The sequence below is a fragment of the Halichoerus grypus genome, chromosome 11 (assembly GCF_964656455.1).
Source record: "Halichoerus grypus chromosome 11, mHalGry1.hap1.1, whole genome shotgun sequence".
In the NCBI taxonomy this organism is placed as follows: Eukaryota; Metazoa; Chordata; class Mammalia; order Carnivora; family Phocidae; genus Halichoerus; species Halichoerus grypus.
Genome location: NC_135722.1, coordinates 12,571,629 through 12,596,093, shown reverse-complemented (window position 1 = coordinate 12,596,093; position 24,465 = coordinate 12,571,629). Strand labels below are relative to the sequence as shown.

The 24,465-nt window shown below is 57.5% G+C and overlaps 1 protein-coding gene and 1 long non-coding RNA gene across 3 annotated transcripts; one reads left to right on the top strand and one right to left on the bottom strand.

Annotated features, from left to right (window-relative positions):
- The first annotated feature begins 6,589 nt into the window (after positions 1–6,589).
- RTN4RL2 (reticulon 4 receptor like 2) lies at positions 6,590–20,586 on the top strand. The gene is made up of 3 exons (XM_036076572.2): positions 6,590–6,814; positions 12,231–12,712; positions 19,411–20,586. The coding sequence occupies exons 1-3, from the start codon at positions 6,784–6,786 to the stop codon at positions 20,158–20,160; spliced, it is 1,263 nt and encodes a 420-aa protein (XP_035932465.1). The 5' UTR covers positions 6,590–6,783; the 3' UTR covers positions 20,161–20,586.
- A 226-nt stretch (positions 20,587–20,812) lies between these two features.
- Positions 20,813–23,253, bottom strand: LOC144379415 (uncharacterized). Of its 2 annotated transcripts, none has more exons than XR_013442334.1 (3): positions 23,142–23,253; positions 21,034–21,182; positions 20,813–20,947 (listed from the first exon to the last, which is right to left on the bottom strand). It is a non-coding gene; the product is annotated as an uncharacterized LOC144379415 (long non-coding RNA). The 2 variants fall into 2 exon arrangements; XR_013442335.1 differs by lacking the exon at positions 23,142–23,253 and adding an exon at positions 22,807–22,936.
- Between the last annotated feature and the right edge of the window lie 1,212 nt (positions 23,254–24,465).

Sequence of the window (24,465 nt, the reverse complement as noted above, 5' to 3'; positions counted from 1 at the left end):
CGCTATCCTGAGACTGCCTTCATTTCCATCTCTTTGATCACGAACAGGTTGAATTATTTTTCTGAGTATTTGTTTACTCTGCTTATCCTCTTGGGTGAAGTAGTTGTCCACATCCTTCACCTGTTTATCTGTTGAAGTTTTAAGGCTTTTCTTATTGATTTGAGTGCTTCAGGGTTCAGAGACATGAATCATTTGCTGGCCAGATTTGGCCATGGGAGGCTTCTGAGCAGCAGGTCATAGGATCAAAACTACACTTTGGGGGATTAACATTGAGATTAACTGAGGTCAGTGGGCTGAGAGACAGAGAAATCTGTCAGGCTACTGTGCTCGACCCCATAACAGGAGCCTGAACTGGGCCGTGGTGGTGGGAACAAGCAGGAGGGGTCCATGTCCCCTATACTAGAAATTGTGGCTGCCTTGCCTCCCACAATGCCCTTCACACACATGCACTCTCCTTTGCAAATTCAGTGGTTTCAGTCTACAGAATTTAAGGGGAAGGGAATTGTCCTGTCCTGTCCATTCACGATATAAATGAGAAAAGTGCTGCCCACAGAGAATCACACAGGGAAGCCATACCATAAGCACCCTTTCTCTTCTCGTGTCTCCTGGAAGTAGGGGAGGGGTCGGAGAATTGGTGCAACAGGGAAGGGGGCATCACTGGAGTTTTTCAACCCGAAATATGGATTCCCAGACTCATAGAGTCTAAGGCAACTCATCTAATAGCAGGTGGGGCTTCCCAATACTTCCCAAAGCCCACTTTCCATCCCAGACTTGCCCCCTCTGCTGGACATCCACCGGACCAGCAGCACCTTGCACCATGATTATTTGTAAGACCACAGGTCTGGGAGGTCAGCACTATTTGCCAAGCCAAGGCTGTGCCAGGTGCATGAAATAAAGTCAAAGAAAATGTGGACCCTGCACTCGGCAAGTCACAGTCTAGTGAGGAAGGGAGGCTCTCGACACCAGGAAGGGAACTCCAGCAGACACAATGGGACCCAATTTTCTAACCAACAGGCCTTCAGGGAGCCAAAATTCGGACTGTTGGTCAAGACTGGCATGGAGCTTCATGAAACAAGGGAAGAGTCACACAGACCTGGATTCAGAGCTCGGTTCCACAACTTCCTAGTCATGTCAACTTTGATTAAGTCACATGAGCTCTCAACATGGCTGCCCCTGACATCTGCAAGGTTAGATGGAAGCACCGGTACTATCCTCACCCCACCGGTCCATGCCAGGCAACCCCCGCCCACAAGGTACCCCTAGCCTCTTACCACACCAGCATTGTTCCTCTGCATTCTCCAAAGGAGCCTGACATTGGAAAAACTAGGTTCAAATTTAGAATGATCTAACTCCATGGAGTTCTATACAGAAAGAGCCACCTCCTCTTGTCTTCCCAGACATAGCTCCATCCCAAACAAGGGGCCTCATGTATATCCTACGTGGGAATATCCTACCCACATGTACAAGCTCCAACCACCACCCCCAAACAGCTGCCCCTCAGCCACCCTTTGGTTAGGGGTGCCCACACTGGAAAAAAGGTAGATGGGAGAAGGCACCCCCAGAGGTCCTGGCAGTGGACTTGGGCCATTTGAGAAAAGAGTCCAGAACTCTGGATACCCACAGTGTGGTCTAGAAGGGGAATGCAGGCTCCCAGAGGATACATCCCCTTGGTTGCAGGGACTTCATGCCCCATGGAGGGATGCTGCTTGGAGGAGGATCTGAACAAAAAACACTGTATTTTTTCCCCCAAAACCCTCTAAAGCATGGGACCCAGGGCAAGAAGGATCTAAGAGTAATATTACCTCTCGGAGTAATCTCCATCTGTAAAAAGGGGATATTAATAGGCCCTCCCCCATAGAGCTGCTCGGAATGTTAAATGAGCCAATACACATAAGTTCATGACATGAAGTAGTTCACAAATGCCAGTAACTGTTATAAATAATATAAATGGACAGAGACCCTAGAAACCAAGCAGGGAAGCAGAAAACAAGTTCTAACACCTTGCCCTTTAATCTACTTTGGTTTCTGTTTTCTTCCTTATTTTGAAAAGCAACCCTGTCCCCTGTCCCCATTAGGAGGGCAGAGTTGGACTTGGAATTCAGTGTGGGAGGGTTCTGCGTGAAAAGTGCAGCCTCCGCTCCCAGCCACCAACCCCCCCCCGCCCCCCGCCACCACCCACTGCCAGCACAGACTGAAAGGCTCAGGGGGCTCGGGAAGTCCCTAGAAGTTCTGATCTGCCCCTGGGGCCCTCATCACACCCCCAGAGCTGGGAAGGGGGGCGGGCAGCATGGAAAGGAATCTGGTTGAGGGCTGTATTTCAGTAGCTTCTGACTCCAGAGCCACCCCAGAGAAACAAGGATGTCACAAAAGCAGGCTCTGCGGGACCTTCAAGAAAGAGCACCGAATCCCAGCTGCTCTTTTCCGTGATGGGGAGCCTGACACCCAGAGGGGAGAGAGGTCTGTCCCAGGTTACACAGCAGCCACTTGGAGGCAGGCTCAGGGTAGAACTGGACTTCCAGTTCAGGCCTGGGCTGCGTTCAGCGCACCGGGCAGCCCTGGTCTGTGCCAGGGGAAGGTAGAGCCGTGGAGACCAGAGACACACACACGGGATAGGAGGTTACAACTAAAAACTGACTCCCAGACCCAGCTGTGCTTCTCAGTACATATGAGACCTCAGGTCCTCACTTTGCTCTCTCTGCTAGACATTTGTCTCTGCAATCCGCTGTCAGGCTGAAAGAGAAAATTAATAGTAATATTATTAGGGTTTGTTGAGCACAGGGTCAGGTACTCTGTTAGGTTCTTTCTCCTTTTATCTCATTTAATCCTCAGACACCCCTGTGAGTTGGGAACTAGTATTGCCCTCCTCGCATTTTCTGGATGAGGAACCTGGGGCTTAGAACAGCTAAACACCTCTCCCAAGGTCACGGAGCGAGCTAAGTGTGCGGCAGAGCCAGGGCAGGAACCTGCGGAAGCCTGCGCTCTTGACCACTAAGCCACCCCCACCTCACCTGCTACCAAGTGTCCTACACAATGACGTTGTCAAATAGGTGTCAAAAAGAGTCAGGGAAACTCCGTGGACTCACTGGATGGGGTCTCCCAGAGGAAAGAGGAGCCCTGGGCGTCACAGTGAGAGTAAGAGTGCTGTTAATAAGTGGGAACTCATAGAGGAAGTCAGACCTCGCCTAATTTGTGCCAATATCCTGTTTCTTCTACATGACCTCCTTTCCAAAGCCCACTGTTTTCCACACGACGGATCCTCCCCCTTCTCAGGGAAAATCCATCCATCCCATCAGCCCAATTCCGAAGAGCCTTGGCTTCCCTTGGGGCTGCAGATCCGCCTACCGCCACCAGAGGGCAGGCCAGCTCTGTGGCAAGTCCTGAGGACCCAGCAGCCACAGAGACTGCCCAAGTGTCCAGCCAGGCAGGGATGGACCCAGATGCCCTATGACACAGCCATCCGCTACATCTTGCTATCAGCTTACTCCCTCCGATGTCAAAACATCTAACTGCAGAAGCAAAACTCATGTTCACACATGGTGTCTGATTCTCGTGGGGTAAAGATCTTAAGAACTACCACCAAAAACAGTAAGGACAATTGTTACCACCACACACTCGGGTCAGAACTTCATTTCACTAAGCATTTCCTCATATGGGGAGGGGCTGGAGATTTACTGAAGCCGTATGAGTATGTTCCCACTGTACAGATGAAGAGACGGAAGCGCCAGAACAGGGAATAACTTACTTAGGGTCAGCTAGAGAAAGCTGGTCTTCAGACCGGAGGGAGAACTGCTTCCAATGCCCTGCCCCTCTGGAGGTGCGATGGGAGGCGGGGTGGGGGGTGGGGGGTGGGGGGGGCAGAATGCAGGTGTGGATAGGGAGGGGAGCAAGGGGTCAGAATGCTCTACCAGGAAGACCAAATGCATTGCGGTATTTCCTGTAAAGCAACCATCCACCCCAACCCCCCATCCATCCATCTACCCAAAAGGGTTCATTGAGCATTTGCTGGGGACACAAAGATGGATGAGAGGAGTTTCCTGCCCTCAAAAAGCTGGCAGTCTAGTAGGGGAAAGTGGTGAGTCAGCAGATAATTATAGGAAACTGCATGCACGCCCCTACGATGGGATAGGAGCAGAGGGGTCTGTGACCCCCTCTGGGGTACACTCAATTTGGAGGTGTCCCCGGGGCTCCCAAGGCCAAGGATTATTGGCAGGGCCATCCCTTCCCTGCATCTCACCCCCGGAAGGGGGATCCCGTCCCAGCTTCGGGAGCTGGCCTGTGTTGGGGAGCCGGGGTCCCCCTCCCACCCCTCTCAGAAGATCGCGGGCCCAGGGAGCCGATGACAGCACACCTGAGTCAGCCCGCCGCCCACCCGCCCCTCAGCGTCTGTCTCCGCATCTTGTGATATTTCGCTCCCCGGGAGCCAGCCCCACTGCGCTCCGGAGGCAGCTCGGCAAACAAACCCAGCGACAGATTGTGCCGCGGCTCATTCCGGGGAAGGACGCCAAATCCCACCCTGCTACCCCCAACACTCCCTCCCCGCCGCCCCCTCCAGGCCCTCCTCCCAGGCGCGGGGCCTCGGCAGGGTGGGTCCCAGGAAACGCTGGGGCCTATTCCTGCCTTCTAGAGATGGGAGGGGGACTGGAGCCCCAGAGACGCGCTTTCCGCTCCTTCCTCTCCCGAACAGGAGAGGCGCGGGAGAGGACATTAGGTGCGGACGGAGCCCAGGAAGGGCGGACGATAAACCAGCAGGGGGCGCCCGAGCGTCCAGGTGCAGGAAGGCCGGGAGCCTGCCAATGAAATGGGGGCGGGGGGTGGGGGAAATAGACACTGGGAAAGAGACAAGAGACACAGAGACATAGAGTCTGAGAGGCAGGGAGCCACAGGACGGAAGGGAGGCGACAGGGACAAGGAGAGACAGTGAGAGAGAGAGAGAGGGATAGAGACAGATGCATCAAGATTGGAAATGACAGGGAGAGGAGAGAGGAAGGAGGGGAGAGAGGGGGGAAAGAATGGGGCGGGGGGGGCGTGGAACAGAGAGACAGAGACTACAAAATATGAATAAGGGTGGGGGAAGAAAGTGAGAGAAATCGAAGGAGAGCCAGGGAAGAATGAGAGACTACGCGTAGAGCAGAGAAGGAATGGGAAAAAGAAACCGGCATTTATAAAGCGCCGACTGTATGCCCGGTGCTGTGTTGGACTCCGGCACCGACTGGGGAGGAGGAGCCAGAGAGCGAGGCAGCGGGGCGAGGGGTTCCTTTTCTGTGCTCCCGGGAGCGGCCGCCCGGGGCTCTCGCGCTTCCTCGGGTGAGGCTGCGTGCAGATGGCCCTGGCCTGGGCTGCACGCGCCTCTCCCGCAGCTCCAACCCCGCGGGTGCCGCAAGGCCACCGTCCCCGAAGCGCCTTCCCGCGGCGCCCCGCGCCTGTCCGGAGCCGCGGCGGCTCCAGAGGGCAGGATGCTCGGCGCCCTGGGCCGGGTCTCGGCCGGGGTCATCGTCTCCGCCGCCTTTGTAAGGAGACGCTTAGGTCACGGATCGGATGGTACCGCCTCGCACGCGGCCGCGAGAGGCGGGAGGGACCCCGACAAGAGCAGAATGCACCCCTCTTTTAGAGGAAGAAGAAGCTCGAGTGAAATCAATGGTCTCCTCCCCACGCGGGAGATGAGATATTCCCTTTAGGACACATCACACATACACATAAAAATGCACACACTCGCGCGCGCACCCAAACTTGCACCCGCTCACCAATGCATTAAGGGGCACACACCCTTGCCACCCATCCCAAGCTCACTCGCGCCAAACTCTCGAACACCTCACGGTTCCCACCAGTGCGGACGCGCACGCTGGTGGGCACTCAGCGGCTTACCCATTCGCACATTCACGTGCCCTCCCCCTTCCTCGGGCCCGTTTAAAAGGTCGCGCGCAAGCACTCTAGGGTCACACCTGCACAAGTGTCCTTGTGCGCGCGTGCACGTTCATAGGCACTCAATCTTGCACACGCAATCTCTTGCATATGCTATTCTTATAGTCGCGCACACTCCGGGCTTGGGGTCTGGGAACGGAGGGGAAGGTAGAATCTAGGCGAGAAAAACGGCGGAGGCCTGGACATTGGCGCCGGGGACGCCGCAGGAGGGGGAGGTGACCCAGGAGCCCGGGAAAGTTGGGAGGGGGAACTGGCCAAGTCCACGGGGATCCCTCACACTACTGCACCGCCCCGCCCCTCCCCCCCTGGAAAGGATTTCTCTCGAAACGTGGCTCCGCGAAGGCGATCGAACACCGTCCTCCGGGTTCCCCAAGGATGGGAGGGGGCCGGGATGGAGGGGGCTAGAGAGCCGCTCCCGCCTCCTAGTGGCCAGGAGAGGGTTAAGTCGGCTGGCTAGGAAGCGAGGGAGGAGCCAGCGAGTGCGGGAAGGAGTGGGGGTGGTTGGGAAGAGCATCCTCGCCGTCCCCACTCTCCCTCGGCGAGCAGCCGGGGCGCACGGACCGACGGACTGACGGACTCGCGCGCTGCCTGCGCTGCTGGGGGGCGCCGGCACCGGGCGTCGACGGCCAGCTCCAGCCTTCCCAGCCCCGTCGCGCCCCGCCCCGTCCCGTCGGGGCCGATGGCTCCTCCCGAGGCCCGCAGCCCGGGGGGCGCAGGGTAGAGCGCCGCGGCCGGGCCACACAGCCCGGGGACTCCCGGGCCCTCCCGGAGCCCCGCGGAGTCCCCGCCGTCCGTCCGGCGGGCTCAGGGAGCTAGAGGGAGCGCCCTCCCCCCGCCGCCCCCTCCCCCGAGCGTCGAGACAAGATGCTGCCCGGGCTCGGGCGCCTGCTGCAAGGTAGGGACCCCAACCCGCCGGTGGGCGGAGGGCAACCAGGGGAGGGGAGCCGGGGTGCCCCCTCCCCCCAGGGCGTGAGGGTGGGGCCGCTGTGGGGGTGGGGGTTTGCCTGGGGAGCGGGTAGAGCTTAGCCCGGAGCCCCGCCCCCGCGCCCAGGGCTGCCGGCTGGAGGAGCGCACCCGGCTCGGAGCCTGCTGGGAGGTGCGGGTAGCTCGTGACCGAGGGGGGACGCTGGGGCAGGCGGACCCGGCCCGGGCTCCACCTGCTCCGGGGGACGCTGAGGACTCTGGCCGGCTGGGGAAGCGCCGACTCAGCAACTCCTCGTGCCCCGTGCCTCAGCACTTTCCAGTCACCTGGGAAGACAGGGGGTGTGGGTAGGGGCTGTCTGGGTGGATAGGAGGCTCAGAGGGAAATCCAAACGGCCCTGCTTAGGAAGACAGATGGAGGGCGCTAGAAAGGGGGATAGTTCCACGGACTGAGTGACAGACTAGGGTGTGGACCAGATTGGGGGTGGGGTGGGGAAGGGGTCAGAGAGAGGGGGAGAGCGAGAAGCAGTCGCTGATGGAGAAAGTGGTTAGGGGAGGGAGAGAGAGGAGGAATAAAGGTTAGACGGGAAAAGCATGGAGGGAAATGGGACCCAGGTGAGGACGGAGGAAGAGAGAAGGAGAGAGGAGACCAGATTCACAGAGGGGTGGAGAGAAGGCGAGGGAGAAGAACCCAGAATCCGGAAGGCAGGGTGGGTAATGGGAAAGAGGAGGGCTGGGACCCTGGGGCCTGGGAAGGAAAGGGGAGTGGGAAGATCGGAAGCCTGACAACCAGAGGGACGGGGATGGCGGATAGAGATGGGGTGTCAGGAGCCGGGAAGAGGGTCAAGGATGAGCGCTCTGGTTGGGGACAGGGAACCACAGAGGGGAGAGAGGCTGGGGGCCGATGTGGATGGGGATGTAGCTGGGAAGGAAGGAGGAGGAGGAAGAGGACAAGATGGGGGGGGCTGCCCAGGGATGAGACAAAGAGGCTTCTGGTAACCACTTCCACGTGGGAAGCCCTCCATTCCCAAAGCGCCTGCCTGTCACATCCCTTCTCTCAGGGAGTGGTTGCTGGGCCAGCCCCGGGTGGGGGGCTCTGAGCTCTGGGCCTTGGGGGCGGCTGTGAGGGGGAAAGGGTGAGGACATTCAAGTGGGGCGGCCGCCTCCAAGGGTGGGTACCCTGGTTGGCTGCATGCTGCCATTTATATCTCTGGGCCCCGTCGTCGTCGCCGTCGTCGGATCCAGCCACCGCCAGCACAGTGGCTGCTTAATTTGGGGTGTTACATTCTGGCAGAGTGAGAAGCTGTTTGCAGCAGCTCTGAACCTCCGTCACCCGCATCAGTGCTCCCCCAGGCCCCTGCGTCACTGGTATCGCCACCACCTCCATTCTGCTCCGCGCTCCCACCTCCTCAGCCCCTGCCCCCTCAGCATCTGCCTGCCAGGCCCCAGCCCTTCCCAGCCTCTTGGGTGTGGAGCTGTGGCTGCTCAGCTGGGACTCTGGGTCCTTCCTTCAGAGCCAGAGCCCTCGATTCCCCTTTCAGGGAGCACCTTTTCCAGGGCTCCCCTCTGCCCGGTTGGGTTAGCACCCTGGCACCTGCCCTCCACCCAGAGTGCATCTGCCTCCTCCCCAAGCTCCTTCTTTCACCAGAGCCTCGGGACTAAAAGGTGGTTCCTGGGGTGAGAACCTTGCTTCTGAGCCTTGGGACTCCGGGGTGTTGGTCCAGAGTCCTTGACGATGGTCCCTTGGTGAATGGATACTTTTTGGCTCTGGGCACCTCAGCCTTCCGGGATCGATACCATATTCTGGCCTCTCTCCGCTCCCTCCATAGGTCAATCCTAGCCACATCTCCTGGACACTGGTCATTCCTTTTTGACTCCCAAACGGGCCGTCCCTTAGAGCAGCCACAAGCTGGAGCCCAGAAGAGGAAAGTTGCAGAGAGCCTGGGTCCCTTCTTTGCTCTCACCCCTTCCAGCATCATGGCTGGCCCAGCCCCGTGCACCTGGGTGCACTTTCTGTCTCCCTTGACCTCAAGGGCAGTGACTGTCACACTCAGGTGTGGTTTCTGTGGATGATGTGAGGTCTCCCAAAGAAAGGTCAGAGAGTCTCTTCTGACATGGACTCATCCGGTCTATACTAACTCCATGACCTGAGGCAACTCTGTGCCTGAGTCTCCCTCCGCTCAGCTGCAGGTTGGGGGCAATAATATTAATCCACAGGGTTATACTATGTTATACTCTATGCACAAATACAGTGTCTGGTACACAGTAGGTGCTTAATAACAGAGGGCTTCTGCCCATCCCTGCTCTGCGCTCCCCTGCGGCTCTAGCCATCACCTGCTGACTTTAGAAAAAAGGAAGAGGAGGAAAGAGAGAGGATGGGGTGAGCCAAGAGGGTGCGGGAGGCTGTCACCAGGGGCTCTCCTTAGCCTGTATAAGGAGTGAGTGGCGAAATGAAGGCTTCAAGAAAGATACTGAAGGCAGACTGTCAGAGATCCGGGTCAGGAGGCCTGAGCTACTCCCTCCGAAACTGGTCCTTTCCTCCCCAGCCCTCAGGGGCTCTGCCTGTGAAATAAGGGGGCTTTGCTCTTGATGGCCACTGAGGTACCCCCCCTTCCAGCTCCAACACTTTGCATCTTGCCCTAGTCTTTGCCAGGGAGTCACAAGATGGGGGCTGGGAGTGGACGTATGGTCCTCAGGGAGGGAGAAAAGACAAGGCCTGGAGGGAAGGAGCAATGGTGAGGAGCTGTGGGAAGCAGGGGGTGGGGAAGGAAAAGGGCACGCGCACACCGGGCAGGGACTGAGCGCGGAGGAGGGAGAGAGCGGCATGGCTCGCCAGCCCCCACTGCCTCTGCCCAGCAGCGCTCCAGCCAGGCCTGGGGGCCGAGAAGCCCAGAGCCCCCCACCTTCCCCTCCTCCTCGCCTCCAGTGACAGCCGCAGCCTGAATTATGGATGAGGCTCCTTGGGTTACAGCTGCTTTGCCCGGCGGAGAGGGCAAGGAATGGCAACAGAGTCACGGTTACGCTGCGGCTGTCACTGAGGGGGCCCCTGCTCAGGGCCCCTCCTCAGAGAGCCTGCAGGGAACACCATCTCCGACTTGGGGTGGTGGGCCATGATGGGGGTAGGTGTGGGGACTGGCCAGAGGGGGCGTGGGGAAAGACGAGAGGAGCCCCCTCATGTGGACAAGCAGGGAGCCAAGGAGTTGTAAATCAGCCCCTGCACGCTTGGCCCCCAGGCCAGAGGAGACCCTGGGGCCAGGGAGTGGCCCTGGGATTCTGGAGCGCTCTGGAATCACACATCCTTCCCTCTGTCTCTTTTGGGGTGCCAGTCAGCCCTAGAAGCTGGAGCGAAGAGCTCCATAATCCGCTGGAGGGGTGCTGGCCTTCAGAGCTCACACTCTCGTGAGCTTTGTGGCTCAGGGGTGGGATTAATGATCAGAAAAGGATTTGACTTCCTCTGGTGTCAAGTCCTTGGGAAAGCAAGCTCAGAGGGTGACTGCTGGAAACAGAAGTGTCGTGGCCAGGCATCAGGAGAATCCTTTCTGGTTCTTGCCCAATCACTTTGCTGTGTGACCTTGGGCAAGTTCCTTGCCCTCTCTGAGCCCCCATGTCCCCTGCATAGCACAAGAACTTGAGTCCCATGAACCTGGAGGACCTTTCCAGCTCTGAAATCTCCTGTTCTAAGCCCCAAACCCCAGGCCTCACGAAACCCACCCAGGGTGCCCTGCTGCGCTCCCACTCTCCACCACGGCCTGGTTCGGATGAGGGGTGAGAGACAGGCCCCTCCACCCCACGTGGCTCTGAAAAACTCGGGAGGAGAAAGTAATCGTGAAACGCCGCACGGGGGAGGGGTGAGAAGGGCCGAGAAATGCGGAGGTGGTGTGAAGGAACGGAACAGCCGCCGCTGTGTCACCGAGCTATTACATCACACCCAGCCTACACACGCACGGGGCCGCACTCACACACACGCGGAGGACAGGCGGCACCAGGAGGGGCCTGAAGCCAAGGAGCGGGAACACCACACACACCCCGCAGGGCGTGTCCCCCCTGGACCCGGGCGGGAGGCACAGCAGAGCATCCGTGCCGTCCGTGCCACACTCGGACCTGCCGGGGCCGGGGGCACACACACCAGCCTCAGCAGCACTGTAAGCAGAGAGCACCCAGCTCACACCTGGACCTACGATCACACACACACACAGTCACACACAGCAACCTCTGGAGCGCAAGGCACCACTTAAGAGCCACAGACTCTCCGTCCTCCCCCTGGAGTCTCTGAAAGCCACAGAGCCCCAGGATCTCAGGTCCTGGGTCCAAGGGCCTGTCTTCCTCCCCTCTGCCCACACTCCTTGAAGCAGAAGGTTCTCGGTCAATGTGTGCCCAGGAAGTCACTGCCTGGTTTGTGGGGTGTAGGCCTCCCTTTCCCCAAGCAAACTTGCCAGGAGAAAATCCCAGGACTCACCTGGAAGTCAGGAAAAAGGGCAGAGGTCAAGCTAGATCCAGCCCAGAAGCTTATCAGCTGCAGTGAGGGCAAGAAGGCCAGGGGACAGAGATGGATGAGTGGGTCCTGCACCTCCTACTATAGCACAGGGATACAGGGGGGCCTAGACACAACTCTTTAGCCCCAGGCCCTTGGGCCTCCCTGGGCCGGCTTCTCCATCCATATCATAAGAAGGCGGAACGATTTCCGCCATTCAGAAGTTACTTCGAAAAATATTTATATTATTTTTAAGTGACTTGGTCCAGCTTGGACAGACCCCCGTTCTTCCAAGGTGAAAGCTGCTGGAAGGTGAGGGAGGGGGCTGCAGGCACCGGTGGGCTCAGCAAGGCCAGACCCCGGGGCAGCCCGAGGGCCGTTTTGCACGGACCTTAGATTCACGAAGGTTCTCAATTTAGTTCCAGCCATTCTCAAATGGGGGCGATTCGCCCCCCAGGGGACATCTGGCAATGTCTGGAGACATTTTGGTTATCATAACCAGGGGGCAGGTGTTGCTGGCACCTAGTGGGCAGAGGACAGGGATGCTGCTAAACATGCTAAATAAGACATCGTATAGGACTGCCCCGTACAACGGAGAACCATCAGGCCTAGCACCCGGAACTGGAGAAGCCCTGACAGTTACAAGGGCAAACCTACCACAGTGAAAACCAATGAAAAAAGGCCACCACTCATCCAACAGCTTTCAACCTTGCTTTCCACAGTGTCCTCTTGGCATTTCTTTATTTTTTAATACACCAGAAGCCTCAAAAAGCAGACATGGCCAGGGCTTCTTGCAACCTTGAGGTTGCACCCAGAACCCCTCCGCTGCCCTTAGGGGTGGGTGGGCAGGCCCCTGGCCAGCAGGCCCGGCCGCGGCCCACCCCCGACCCCAGACCCGCCTGGCCTCCCTCTCCCACAGGTCCCAACTCGGCCTGCCTCCTGCTGATGCTCCTGGCCCTGCCCGCAGCGGCCCCCAGCTGCCCCATGCTCTGCACCTGCTACTCATCCCCGCCCACCGTGAGCTGCCAGGCCAACAACTTCTCCGCCGTGCCGCTGTCCCTGCCGCCCAGCACGCAGCGCCTCTTCCTGCAGAACAACCTCATCCGCACGCTGCGGCCCGGCACCTTCGGGCCCAACCTGCTCACCCTGTGGCTCTTCTCCAACAACCTCTCCGCCATCTACCCGGGCACCTTCCGCCACCTGCAGGCCCTGGAGGAGCTGGACCTCGGCGACAACCGGCACCTGCGCTCTCTGGAGCCCGACACCTTCCAGGGCCTGGAGCGGCTGCAGTCCCTACATCTGTACCGCTGCCAGCTCAGCAGCCTGCCCGGCAACATCTTCCGCGGCCTGGTCAGCCTGCAGTACCTCTACCTCCAGGAGAACAGCCTGCTCCACCTCCAGGTGAGCCCGCCCCGCCCGGGACGCGCATGCGCACGCAGTCCCGGCCGCTCTCCGCTCTCCGCTCTCCCCGGGCCTGTCCGGCTCCTCTGGCCCGGGGGGCCCCGGGGGACCCCCTTCCTGCCAAAGCTTCTCTAGTTCCCCGCCCCTTTCCTAAGTTTCTGTCCCCCTCACTCTCGCCAGGGGCTCTTCTTTATTTTCTCTCTTTATAGCTTCCTGTCAATGCCCGTTTGGGTCCCTCGCGGCCTCGCTCCCTAACCCTCCAACCCCCCCATCTGTCTCCCTCTGCCCGTCTGTCTGTCTGTCTGTCTGTCTATCCCTTTCTGTCCCTCTCTGCCTCTTTCACTAACTTGCCTCCCCCGTCTGTCTTCTTCTGCCTCTTCTGTCTGTCTCCCTTCACACGCCCACTCCACACACTCCCCCATGTCTGTCTGGGTGTATGTACGTTTCTCTTTCCGTGATCCCTCCTTTCCCCCTTGTTTGCCTTCGGGGGACTCTGCCTTTCCCCAGGCACCCAGCCGGAAGGCCTTAATGGCTGCTTTTCTCACTCACCCCTACACCCTCCCACCTCTCGGGGAGGAGGAACAAGAGGGCAGAGCCCCTGTAATTATGCCCCCATGGAAGGTTCCGCCTCTCTCCAGCTCACTGGGTATTGGGACAAGGGGGAGCCCTATCCTTTCCAGATTCCCCCCAAACCTGTCATCCCTGTGCAAGGGAAGAAGGAAAAGAAAAGGGTAAAGAGCGGTTAAGTAGCTGGAAAATGGATGCTCTGGAAACGGAAGGAATAACAGTAATTGCTATTTATTGTTATCATCATTGATCTAAATATTGTTTATTGTTGTTGTTATGCTGACTGTCTGACAGCCAGATCCTCCCATTCTGTTTCCCCAGGAAGCAATCACACACCCTCCAAACCACTCTGGAAGAAATTCCTCCCTGGGCTACACAGCCTCTGGTTGGAAGGGGGCAAAGAACTCCAAATTCTACCCCCACCCCCAGCCCCGCCCCCACATAAGCCTGGAAGGCACTTGCTCCTCCCCATCCTGGTCTCACCAATGTGCTGATTTGCACACCAGGTCTGTGCTGATATTGACAGTGATGATGATACAGGGTAATAGCCTGACAGGTATACCGAGCACCCACCGTGTGCTAGCTGCAGAGGAGACAGCCGTGAAGGAAACAGACAAAGCTCCCTACCTTCGGAGATAGTGTTCTAGTCGGGGAGAGAGGCAAGAAAAACGCATAGTCTGCTGGAAAATTCTGTCATGGCCATTATTACTGCCTAAAAAATGGTAACAGTAGCGCCCACTACGACTTAGGAGACACACTGTGTTTCTGGCACTGTGCTAAGGACTATACATCGACTTTGGTACCATTTACAGGCGTGTGACAAATTTTAACCTTCCTGAGCCACAGTGTTTCCATCTGTAAAACGGGGGCAGCAACAGCCCCCCATCTCCTAGGGATTTTATAAGCGTTCAGGGCATGAATAATTTGTAAAGCACTTAGAATAGTGCTTGGCATACGGTAAGCACTATATAAATGCTTGTTAAAATACTATTTTAAAAAGAGAAACAAGCCTCATTTAACATTGGCCTTGGTGAAATGACCCGTCTTGGACCTGATCCTGGAGATTTGGGTCATCTTCATGGATGATACTGAGGCCACGAGTGGGTCCCAGAATACTCCCTCCCTTTCCTTTGCTTCCTAAATTTGCCTAGCACCTCAGGGTTTACAAAGTATATTCAGCCACCTCATCTCACACCTACCGCCCTTTCGGAGGTTGTCTCCTTACAGATGAGGAAGCGGAGGCCCGGGACCCCAAAGACTTTGCCGATAGAAGGCCTGTACACATCAACTCTCTTAAACCACTGTCCGTGTGATTGGGGGCTTGCGTGTCTCACCTTCCCAACAGCCTGGTAGTAGGGGACAGGTAGGGGCAGTAGGGACACGGAACAGAAGTTCCTGGGGCCACACAACCAGGAAGAGCATGGTACTGGAGCCTTCGGGGTCTGATGACATTTCAGGAATTTCTGTCCCTCAGACCTCTTCCCCAGGCTCCATCCGGGGGCAGGGGGCAGGAAGGACAGCAGTGTGGGCTGGTCTTTGAAAGCACACTCTTTGGAGGCTGCCAGACCGAGGTTCAAATCCTGGCTACTGTATGGCTTCAGACAAATGACTCAACCTCTCCAACTTCATTTCTCCTCATCTATAAAATGGCAATCATGGTAGTACTTGACATTTATCCAAGAAGCTCTGTAAGGTTTAAAATTTAGCCCAGAGCCACCCTCCATACGGGCGCTATCATGATCGTATTACTCCTAGTAGTTGGAAGACTCCTACTGACACCCTGACCTCCTTACCGATACAATTAGTTGTTCAGAATGACGAATCTGGGGCCAGGGAGCCTGAGTCTGAATCCCTGCTCTGCTGTTTTCCGACTTACTCGAGGCAAGTTCCCTCCCCATTCTGAACCCCCGTTTCCTTATCCATAAAATGGGAAAAATAAAAATAAGACCTTCCACAAAGAATGGCTATAAAAAGCCAATGAGTTTGTGAATATAAAGCACGTAGTTCAGTGCAGAATAAATCATGTCATGATGACCTGACCCTTTGTCTCTCAGGCCACGAATGGCAGCCAGCACCTGGGCTCAGGAAAGGTCTGGGCAAAGGGGGCCTTGAGTGGATGCAGGGGGTGGAGGTGGGGGGGTCCTTCTGAAACGGGAAGTGCTTGACCTGCACCACACGGTGTGAATGGTGCGGGGTATCACGGGGAGGGAGCATCTCCGCACCTGGCCCCTTCGTAGAGAAGAAAGAGCGAGCCAGCCTCTGCCTGGGGCTGGCCTGGGAGAACCAGGCCAGGAGATGATACAGGCAGGTGAGGAAACGTGCGGCTGGGGCGAGATCCACAGGACGCAGGTGTGACCGAAGATGGAGCTCCCGAGACGGGAGCTTTGGAGGGGGCGAGGGGCCACAGCTTTTCAGGAAGAGGAAGGTGAAGGTGGAGGCGGGGTGGGGCGGAGTTTCTCAAGGACTGTCTGTTGTAGGCCAGGCACTGTACCAGGGGGCGTTCATTCATCAGTGGGTATTTATGGAGCACCTACTACATGTCAGGCGGTGTTCTGGGTGCCAGGGATTCAAGTGAGCAAAAACAGCGTCCCTGCTCTCCAGGAGCTTATTTCCTACTTAAGTAGAACCAGAGGATAGAAACACCAGCTCTCTCCTTCAATCACGACAGCCTGCATGGTACATAAGGGCAGTCTTCGTACTCAGGCAGACCTGGGTGTGAATCCCAGGCCCACCTCTGGCTTGCTGTGTGGCTCTGGGCAAGTTTCTTCACCACTCTGAGCCTCCATGGATCCATCTGTAAAGCGGAGGAAATGACCTGTGCCTCAGACGCTTGTTGTGAGGATTAAAGGAGATGCTACTTGCAGAGGGCTCAGCACAATGTGTCGTTCAGAGTAAGCATCATTTCCTCCACAGCTGGGGACACTGAGCCTCGGTGAAGTCCAGGCACCAGTCCGAGGTCACCCAACCATTTAGGAGCACAGCCTAGAAACGGGCCCCGCTCTGCCTGACTCCAGAGTTCACGCCCACGTTCCACCACATATAGCTGTTGGACCCTAGGCTAGTCACTTGCCTTCTGGGGGCCTCCCTCTCCTATTCTCCGGAAGGGACGTAATAATATTATCTGCCTCGTGGGGCTGTGATGATTCAGTTACTACATGGGATCTGGGTAGCAAAGAGCTTGGCACCCAGTGTGGGCTCTGACGCAGACAATGACGGTGACACCTGGCAGAGATTGGTGAGCACTGTGAGTGGGGGTGCCTGGCACAGAGCAGACATTCAATACAGCTTTGTTGAATGAGTGAGGTACACTCCAGGACTCACTTACTCATAAATATCAGATGAGGCTAGATCTTAATGATCAACTGTCTCACGTCCCTTGTTTCATAGATGAAGAAACCTGAGGCTCAGAGAGGTTTGTGGAGCTGCCCAAGGTCACACAGCCCAGCAGCTAAGTGCCAGAGACTGGAGTGGGGAAGGTGGAAGGAGGCAAGCTTAAGAGCAGGATGCTAGATGCTATGGGGGCCTGGGGTGGGGGTGGGGGGCAGGGATGCTGCGCTGAGATTCCAAATGGATGCAGAGAGCTGTGAACTGACCTGCGGGGAGGTGAGGGAAATGTGGTTTTCGAAATGGAAGTGAATGACTTTAGCAGCCGCTCTCAGCCCAGAGGGAGGGGGCACGGGGTGGGGAGGGTGAGGGCTGTGAAAGTCAAGAGCTTATTAATGCACAGAGAACGTTTTAACGGGGAGAGAGGAAGGCCCAGATTTGAGAGCTGCAGCCCAGGAAGTGGCTGTGGGATTTGGCAACAGCTTGGATGAAGGGAGGGGTATGGACCCCCAGACAGAGGCTCAGCGAGGGGAGGGCCAGGACATTTGCAAGAGGGAAAAGGGGGAAGAAGAAGAGGTTGAGATCAAAGGATTCTGTAGCCCCCAAATTGGGGCTGTGGATCAAAGGTGCCTGAATTTCTGGGGCGTCTGAACCTTTGGTCTTCCCTTCCTGACCTCTGGAAGTCCCGAGTGCCGATGACTTTTGCTTCTACCCCCACCGCATACTGATCCTGACCAGGTATCTCCGGGTGTGTCCCCCCACGGCTGACATTCCATAAAAAGGGAAACCCTAACTAGATGTCTGGGTGGAAGGGTTTCAGAATGCACTCCCTGGGGGCCAGGAAGAGAAGGACAAGGGCACCAGGCCAAGCTGGGACAGGCTGAGGCCACAGGCGTGCAGAGAATCCACTGAGCTGGGCATGGGGTTGTGGCAGCAGGGGGCAGAGAACGCTGGTGTCAGAGACAGCCAAGAAGGTTGAGGGGACGGATCTCAATGTGGCCAAGAGGAGGGTTCTTGGCAGGCTCAGTTCCTGTAGCGGAGAGGGCGGAAGGCAGATGGGAGGGGGCGAGAAAACGCAGGAGCACAGGAAGGTGGAGGCTGTGGGTGTGGGCTGGGAGTCAACGCCCTCCCCCCACCTGAGAGCCTGAGACCCAGGCTCCTGGGTGGGAAGGGCGGGATCATCCCCCAGCCAGGAAAGGGTGGGAAACAGCCCGGAAACAGGACCCAGGAGTGAGCAGGCTTCAACACAGCAGATGCTCTCATCCCTGAGAACCAGACCTTCTGAGTCTGCTGACCACAGTGATGTCCTGCACAGAGGGGAGGACCTCGTACTGGGGCTCTGGGCCCCTCTCTGGCAAGCCCTTGGTCTCTCTGGGTCTCAGTGCTCTCCTCTATAAAAAGTGGGGCTGGGCCAGTGGGCCCGGAAGCACTAACTCCCAAGTCTGGCTAACCACCACCAAACTGGTGAGCTGGTTAAAAGGCAGAATCCAGCTCCCTGCCTGCTACCCCCCACCAAGAAGCAAACCTATACCTATTCCTGCACCCCCATTAATTCTGAATCACCATTCAAAATCCTTCCAGCACTAACAAGGCCTGATTCTGGGACTCCCCAGCCCCAGGCAGGCAGGTGGGACAGCCCTCTAAGGGGGCCAGTGATGCAGGGCATTAGCCAGCAGCCTTCCTTCCCCTCTCTGCTGCCTCTGGGGGGTGGAGCTGACACCCGGCCCATCTAATATCCTATTGAAGTAGAATAGCAGACCTTTTGAGCCCCAGGCAGCTCCTCTGTTAGAGGAATAGGGATGGACCTAACTGTAACTGAGATCCTACTGTCGTAATAACCACTATTTATTGATGGTCGTCTATGTGCCCACCAGGTGCCGTATCCTTCCAGCATGATCTCACCTAACCCTCCCTCAGCCCGCTGAGTTATACATCCTAAAGAAACTGAGACTGGATGAGGCTGAATAACTTGCCCAAAATAACACAGCTGGGAAGAGGGCAAGCTGGATCTGAAGCCCTGGGCTCTCACTCCTGAGCCTGTGGGCTTCATTGGACTGAATCCCAATGTGCCAGGCACTGGGCCCAGCACTTCACCCATCTGCTCTTTGTGTGGCTTGTCTTCCTTAATCCTCAGCACCAACACAGGAGGATGTACACTCATCCCCATTTTATAGATGAGGAAACAGGCTTAGAGAGATTACTGGCTTGGCCAAGTTAACAACAGTGGCCAACCCACCGAATGCCTACCTCATGGAAATCTTGTTCTAAGTAACTTAATAGATGTTGCTTCATTTAATCTCCACATCTTACAGCTGAAGAAACGGAGTCAGAGATACTGAGCCTTGCCCAGAGTGGCAGTTAGTACTGATAGATCCAGGATTTGAAGTCAGGAAGTCTGGGCGCCCAGCCTGCATGCTTAAGCAAACCGGGGGTGCTCATTCTCCAGGTGTGGTCCTCTGACCAGCAGCATCAGCACCACCTGGGAACAGATCCTACAGCCGCACCCCAGACCTGCTGAATCAGAAACTCCGGGCCGGGGGGGGGGGGGGGGTGGGCACAGCACGCAGGGCTCTGCAGGGGAGTCAAAGCACTAGCATTTAAGAACTACTGGCCTCAACGATATTGTTTTCCCCACATTAACTTCTTAATGGGTTAGGGGAGGCGGGATTCGAACCCAGAACTCTCCAAATCAAACCGTCAAACCCTTTCCATTCTAGCACAATGCTCCCCCTCCTTCCCCTCCTCCCCACCTGCCTCTGAGGACCACTCTCTTCTTCTCCCCCCGCCCCCCACCGCCCCCACCCCAGGATGACCTGTTCGCGGACCTGGCCAACCTGAGCCACCTCTTCCTGCACGGGAACCGCCTGCGGCTGCTCACGGAACACGTGTTCCGCGGCCTGGGCAGCCTGGACCGGCTGCTGCTGCACGGGAACCGGCTGCAGGGCGTGCACCGCGCGGCCTTCCGCGGCCTCAGCCGCCTCACCATCCTCTACCTATTCAACAACAGCCTGGCTTCGCTGCCCGGCGAGGCGCTGGCCGACCTGCCCGCGCTCGAGTTCCTGCGGCTCAACGCCAACCCCTGGGCGTGCGACTGCCGCGCGCGGCCGCTCTGGGCCTGGTTCCAGCGCGCGCGCGTGTCCAGCTCCGACGTGACCTGCGCCACCCCCCCGGAGCGCCAGGGCCGCGACCTGCGCGCCCTCCGCGAGGCCGACTTCCAGGCGTGCCCGCCCGCGGCGCCCACGCGGCCCGGCAGCCGCGCGCGCGGCAACAGCTCGTCCAACCACCTGTACGGCGTGGCCGAGGCCGGGGCGCCGCCCGCCGACCCCTCCACCCTCTACCGAGACCTGCCCGCCGAAGACCCGCGGGGGCGCCAGGGCGGGGACGCGCCCACGGAGGACGACTACTGGGGGGGCTACGGAGGCGAGGACCAGCGGGGGGAGCAGACGTGCCCGGGCGCCGCCTGCCAGGCGCCCCCGGACTCCCGCGGCCCGGCGCTCTCCGCCGGGCTGCCCACCCCTCTGCTTTGCCTCCTGCTCCTGGCGCCCCACCACCTCTGACTGCGGTGCTGAGACTGAAGAGGCCAGTGTGTCCCCCGCCCGCCCCCGCCCCCGCCCCCGCCCCCGCCCCCAGCTGCGGTTCGGGCCACCCGCCCCCTTACCCCGTCCCGCCCCGGCCTTCCTGTCCCCTCCCCAGGGACAGACCGGCTGCCTCTCCCTGCCTTCTGGGCTGCTGGCTGAGGACGGGGTCGCGTCGGGTGGCTCAGCCCTGTTCTCCCCAAGTCCGGCCATTAACTCTTTCCCTCCCCAAGCCTGGGGTGGGGCACCCCAGGCAGCCGCTGACCCCTTCTCCCAGTGCCCACCGTGGACTCGAGAGGGGGCTTTTGTCTGCAGAGCATCTTCCACCAGCAGAGCCTTTGGAAGCTCCCGGGAAGGGAGCCCCACCCAGGAGCCCTTTGGAGGGATGCCTCAGTTGGGGCCAGGCTAACCCTAGGCCCCTGCTTATCCTAGCCCCCCTCAGCCTCCCGACACTGGAGGAATACTTTTCTCCTAAGTCTACCCGGGACACTTTTTAGGGTGCCTGGAGAGAACTTTCCTCTCCACCGTGGCCCCTGTGTGGTGAAGATCAACAGAAGTTGTTTGGGAAAAAAAAAAAATTTATTAAAAAATTCTATTATTTTATCTTCTTCTGTAAGATTTGTTGGCTCAGGACCTCAAAAGTCGGAGGAGGGCTTAGAACAATCAGGATTCCAGGGCCAGGAGGGTTAGAGAAAGGGGATCCTTCCCAGGCCACCAAAGTGCTTCTTGCTGGCTGGAGAGCTGCTCCCCCATGATGAGAAGCTGAAGACTGAGAAAGAGGGGTGACCCTGGAGTCCCAAGCAGGCCATTGAAATCTGGTGAAATCTGACAGCCAAGAGTGGGTGCTGACATTACCTCACCTCCCATTGGTCCGGGAAGCAGCTGCAGACGACCCTGAGTTGTCTGGCGCCGGAGGAGCTGAGGCTGGGGAAGGCCTCCAGCCTGGTTAACGGCTCCCTCCCAGGCCTGTTCCTTCAGGAAGGAAGAGCATTTCCCATCTTACCCTGCAAGGAGAAATAACAGACATCCAGGGTCACAGCCAGCCCAAACATGGCTTTAGGCAAATCTGAAAAAGGCACCTCATCCTCAGGGGAACCCAGCCCCACACCACAAGAAACACCTCAGCAAGCAGAGCCTAAGGCTGAATTTCAGCTCGTACTTGCCCCGTTGGCTGAGTGTCTTTGTGCAGTGTACAGCCTGCACAGCTGTACGCAACAACCCTAGAGATCAATGGTCTCTTTCCCTTGGCTCCTGTGAGGTGGGACAGACCAGGTCAAGAAGCAGTTCTGCAAGCAGATTAGAGGAGAAACCAAGGCCCTAGGGTGACCAGAGGGACATGAATCCCAAGTTGGGGTACTCTGCTGGCTTGAGGTATGATCTGAAGCCTCATCTTTCCAGTGTGTGCAAGGGAGTGTTAGGGTTAGGGCTAGGGAGGCCTGGGGAAGGAAAAAGCCCAACTGAGAAGCACTTGGGATAGAGGTTAGGGGTGAGCCTCATCAGAGCAACTGGGGAGAAGTTTGATGGTTTACATTTAGGATTAAGAATCTAACCGCAGGGGGTGGGGGGAACGGAAAGAGAGGGGACCTGGATGCCAGGGCTCAGAGAGCAGGGATGCTGAGATCCTGTGACTCTGGCCAGGCAAGTCAGAAGGATGGCAAGAAGAGGAGGCAGAAACGGGAAGGAGTCGACAATGAAGGCCTGAGGCAGGTGGACCTTGGATAAGACTGTGGGGTGGGTGGGGGAACAGTGAAAAGAGCCTGAATCAGGAACCTGGGGAGCTCCGGGTCTGGGGCCTCACAGGGATCCTGTGTCAGGCTGGCTTTGGGGAGGCTAGCGAGCGGGATGGGGGGCAAGAGCTCTGATGGAGGAGGAGCTGCTGGGGACTGGGCAGGGGGAGGGAGGATGCTGGGAAATCAGAAGCAGGCTGTCCAGGTCACAGAATTATCGTTGTGAAATATTCATGGGCCTTCGGTCCAGATGCTATTTCAGAACAGTGAAAGCAAGAGGAGTGTGTGAGCCTCAGGAAGAAGCCCACAGCAATGCCTCTTTCCACCACCCCCACCTCCACCACCATCAGCCCAGACAGACCCACGGACGCCCATCACGTGCACACCCACGCTCACACGCTCTCTCACACACATTCGCACAATGCGGAGCAGTGGAGCACGTGCAGGCAAGCTGACACCCACGGGCCCCACAAACAGGCAGATGCACCCCAAATGCATGCACGCAGGACCCTGCACAGAGACCACCTCCAGAGATCTCACGAACCGCCCCCCCACCCCCAGCGACTCCGGACAATTCAGATTTATAGCCTTGAGCCTCACACCCTGAAACAGGAGAGGCTTTCAAGGCCATCCCGTCCAACCACCAGTGCTCTGATGGGGAAACTGAGGCCCAGAGAGGGGAAGGGATTTGTCCGAGAGTCCCCACCCCTGAACAAAACAAAGCTCATTCACCTGCCTCGTTCTGTGAGTGGACCCACGACCTGAATTGTCTGCCAGCCCCCCAGGCGTGCTGTGCTTAACTCCTCTCTCTAATCTGCCCAGTTACCCAGTCCCCTCATGGCCCGACCCATCCCTCCCTTTCCATTCCCCCTACCACCTCCCTGCTCCATCTCCTCATTACCTCATGCCTAGAATAGAGAAGAAAATAGCAGTACCCAGCTCTGGTTTTCCTACCTTCAGTCTCTCTCCCTCCCACCCACTGCCCATGGTGGCCAGATTCAGCCGACCAAAATTTGCATTGTGTTTTTCTGTCCCTCAGAAACCTACAATGCCTCCTTACTGCCTACAGGTTAAAGATGAAATGCCATAGCAGACCATCAAAGATCCTTCAGAGTCGGTTACCAACTGCCTTTCTAGACTTTCCTCTCATGGCCTCACCCCAAATCTTCACTCCAGCTAGAATGATTCCATCATGCTGGCCGTCAGTTATCATGCGCTTGCAACCCACAAACCTACTTTGAACTCTCCCTAAAGTTCCTCGATCTCCCCCGAACTAGGAAGCCTCTCCCCTTCTCCTCAGATGACAGACTCCAGACCCCTTCCCGGAGGCCCAGTCTGCACCTCTCTGACGTTATCAGTGGGGGTTCTTTGACTGTCCTTCAAAGCCATGGTAAAGGCTCAGGCTCAGGCTACCTCCAGGCAGATGGCTGCCCCCCACTGGCCACCTTGGGACTCACAGCCAGGCTCCAGTCAACGTAAGCTGAGCGTGAGCATCCATCCACCCGCCTGGGGAGCGGAACAGGAGGACGCCAGATGATGGGGTTTATAAGCCCTTAAGCCTCTAAGGTTCTTACACTCAGAGTAGCGGGGAGGGCTCTCAGCCCTGCTTTTGGAACTGCTGGCACCTGACTTCAGACCCCTAATCCCTAAGAGAACCCCTCTCCTCTGAGCTACAAAGACTTGGGGCTTCCAGGCCACTGCTGAAGGGAAATTCGCCCACCAGGCTCTGAGAGGCCACAGGCCAGGGACAGTCCAGGTGGCAGACCCAAGGTCCGGCTGGGGTCAAGTTTCTACATGAATTTTTAATGCTTCCAGCCAGACCTGTCAGATGTTCCGAAACCTGAGCATCTCCTTTCATTTCTGTACGCCGTGCCCTTCCCCATCCCCATTGCCCCTGGGGGTAGGGCAGGGAGGACAGGCCTGGGACAGCTACCAGTGGCCTCTGGAGAAATGATTTGGGGAAAGTGGAAGGTGAATGACCTAGTTATTCTTCCACTTACTGTGTGACCTTCAGCAAGTTACTTAACCTCTCTGAATGTCTGTTGTGTTTTTTCCATTTGTGACCTGGGGACAATAGCACCCGCTTAAATCAACTTGTTGTGGGGAGTAAGTACAATAACCCCGTGGAAAGGTGACCTACACATTTGCTGTTATTATTATCTTCCCTCAAGTCCAGCTTCCCTCCCCCTCTTCCTTCCAATCCCAGGGGTGCCTCTTGCCCTTTTCTTTTGGAGGTGGGGGCTTTGGTCAGCTCTGCCATTCCCCCCTAAGATCCTTTGGCCTTTCTAGAAACTTCAGCTGAAGAGGGGAAAAGGAAGTGAGAAGCTGAGGCCAGGCTGGTGGAGTAAGAGAAGATGGTCCAGCTGAGGTGAAGGGGAGGGAAGCAGGCAGCTGCCAGGAAGGGGAAGACCCTACTCAGAGAGGGAAGAGCTAGGTGCAGGCTCATTTCTTTCCTTTTCTCCCTTTCTCCTTCCTTCCCTCCTTCCTGGCACCTTCTCCACACCTGGGCCAATCACGCCAGAAGCCGGGATGGCCATTCTGAGCAGAGGTGAGGTCAGGA

Excerpts from the sequence above, each read along its gene's own strand:
- RTN4RL2 (XM_036076572.2), top strand. The coding sequence starts at position 6,784 with ATGCTGCCCGGGCTCGGGCGCCTGCTGCAAG. Across the intron at positions 6,815-12,230 it reads GCTCGGGCGCCTGCTGCAAG|GTCCCAACTCGGCCTGCCTC; the intron begins GTAGGGACCCCA and ends CCTCTCCCACAG. Across the intron at positions 12,713-19,410 it reads ACAGCCTGCTCCACCTCCAG|GATGACCTGTTCGCGGACCT; the intron begins GTGAGCCCGCCC and ends CCCCCACCCCAG.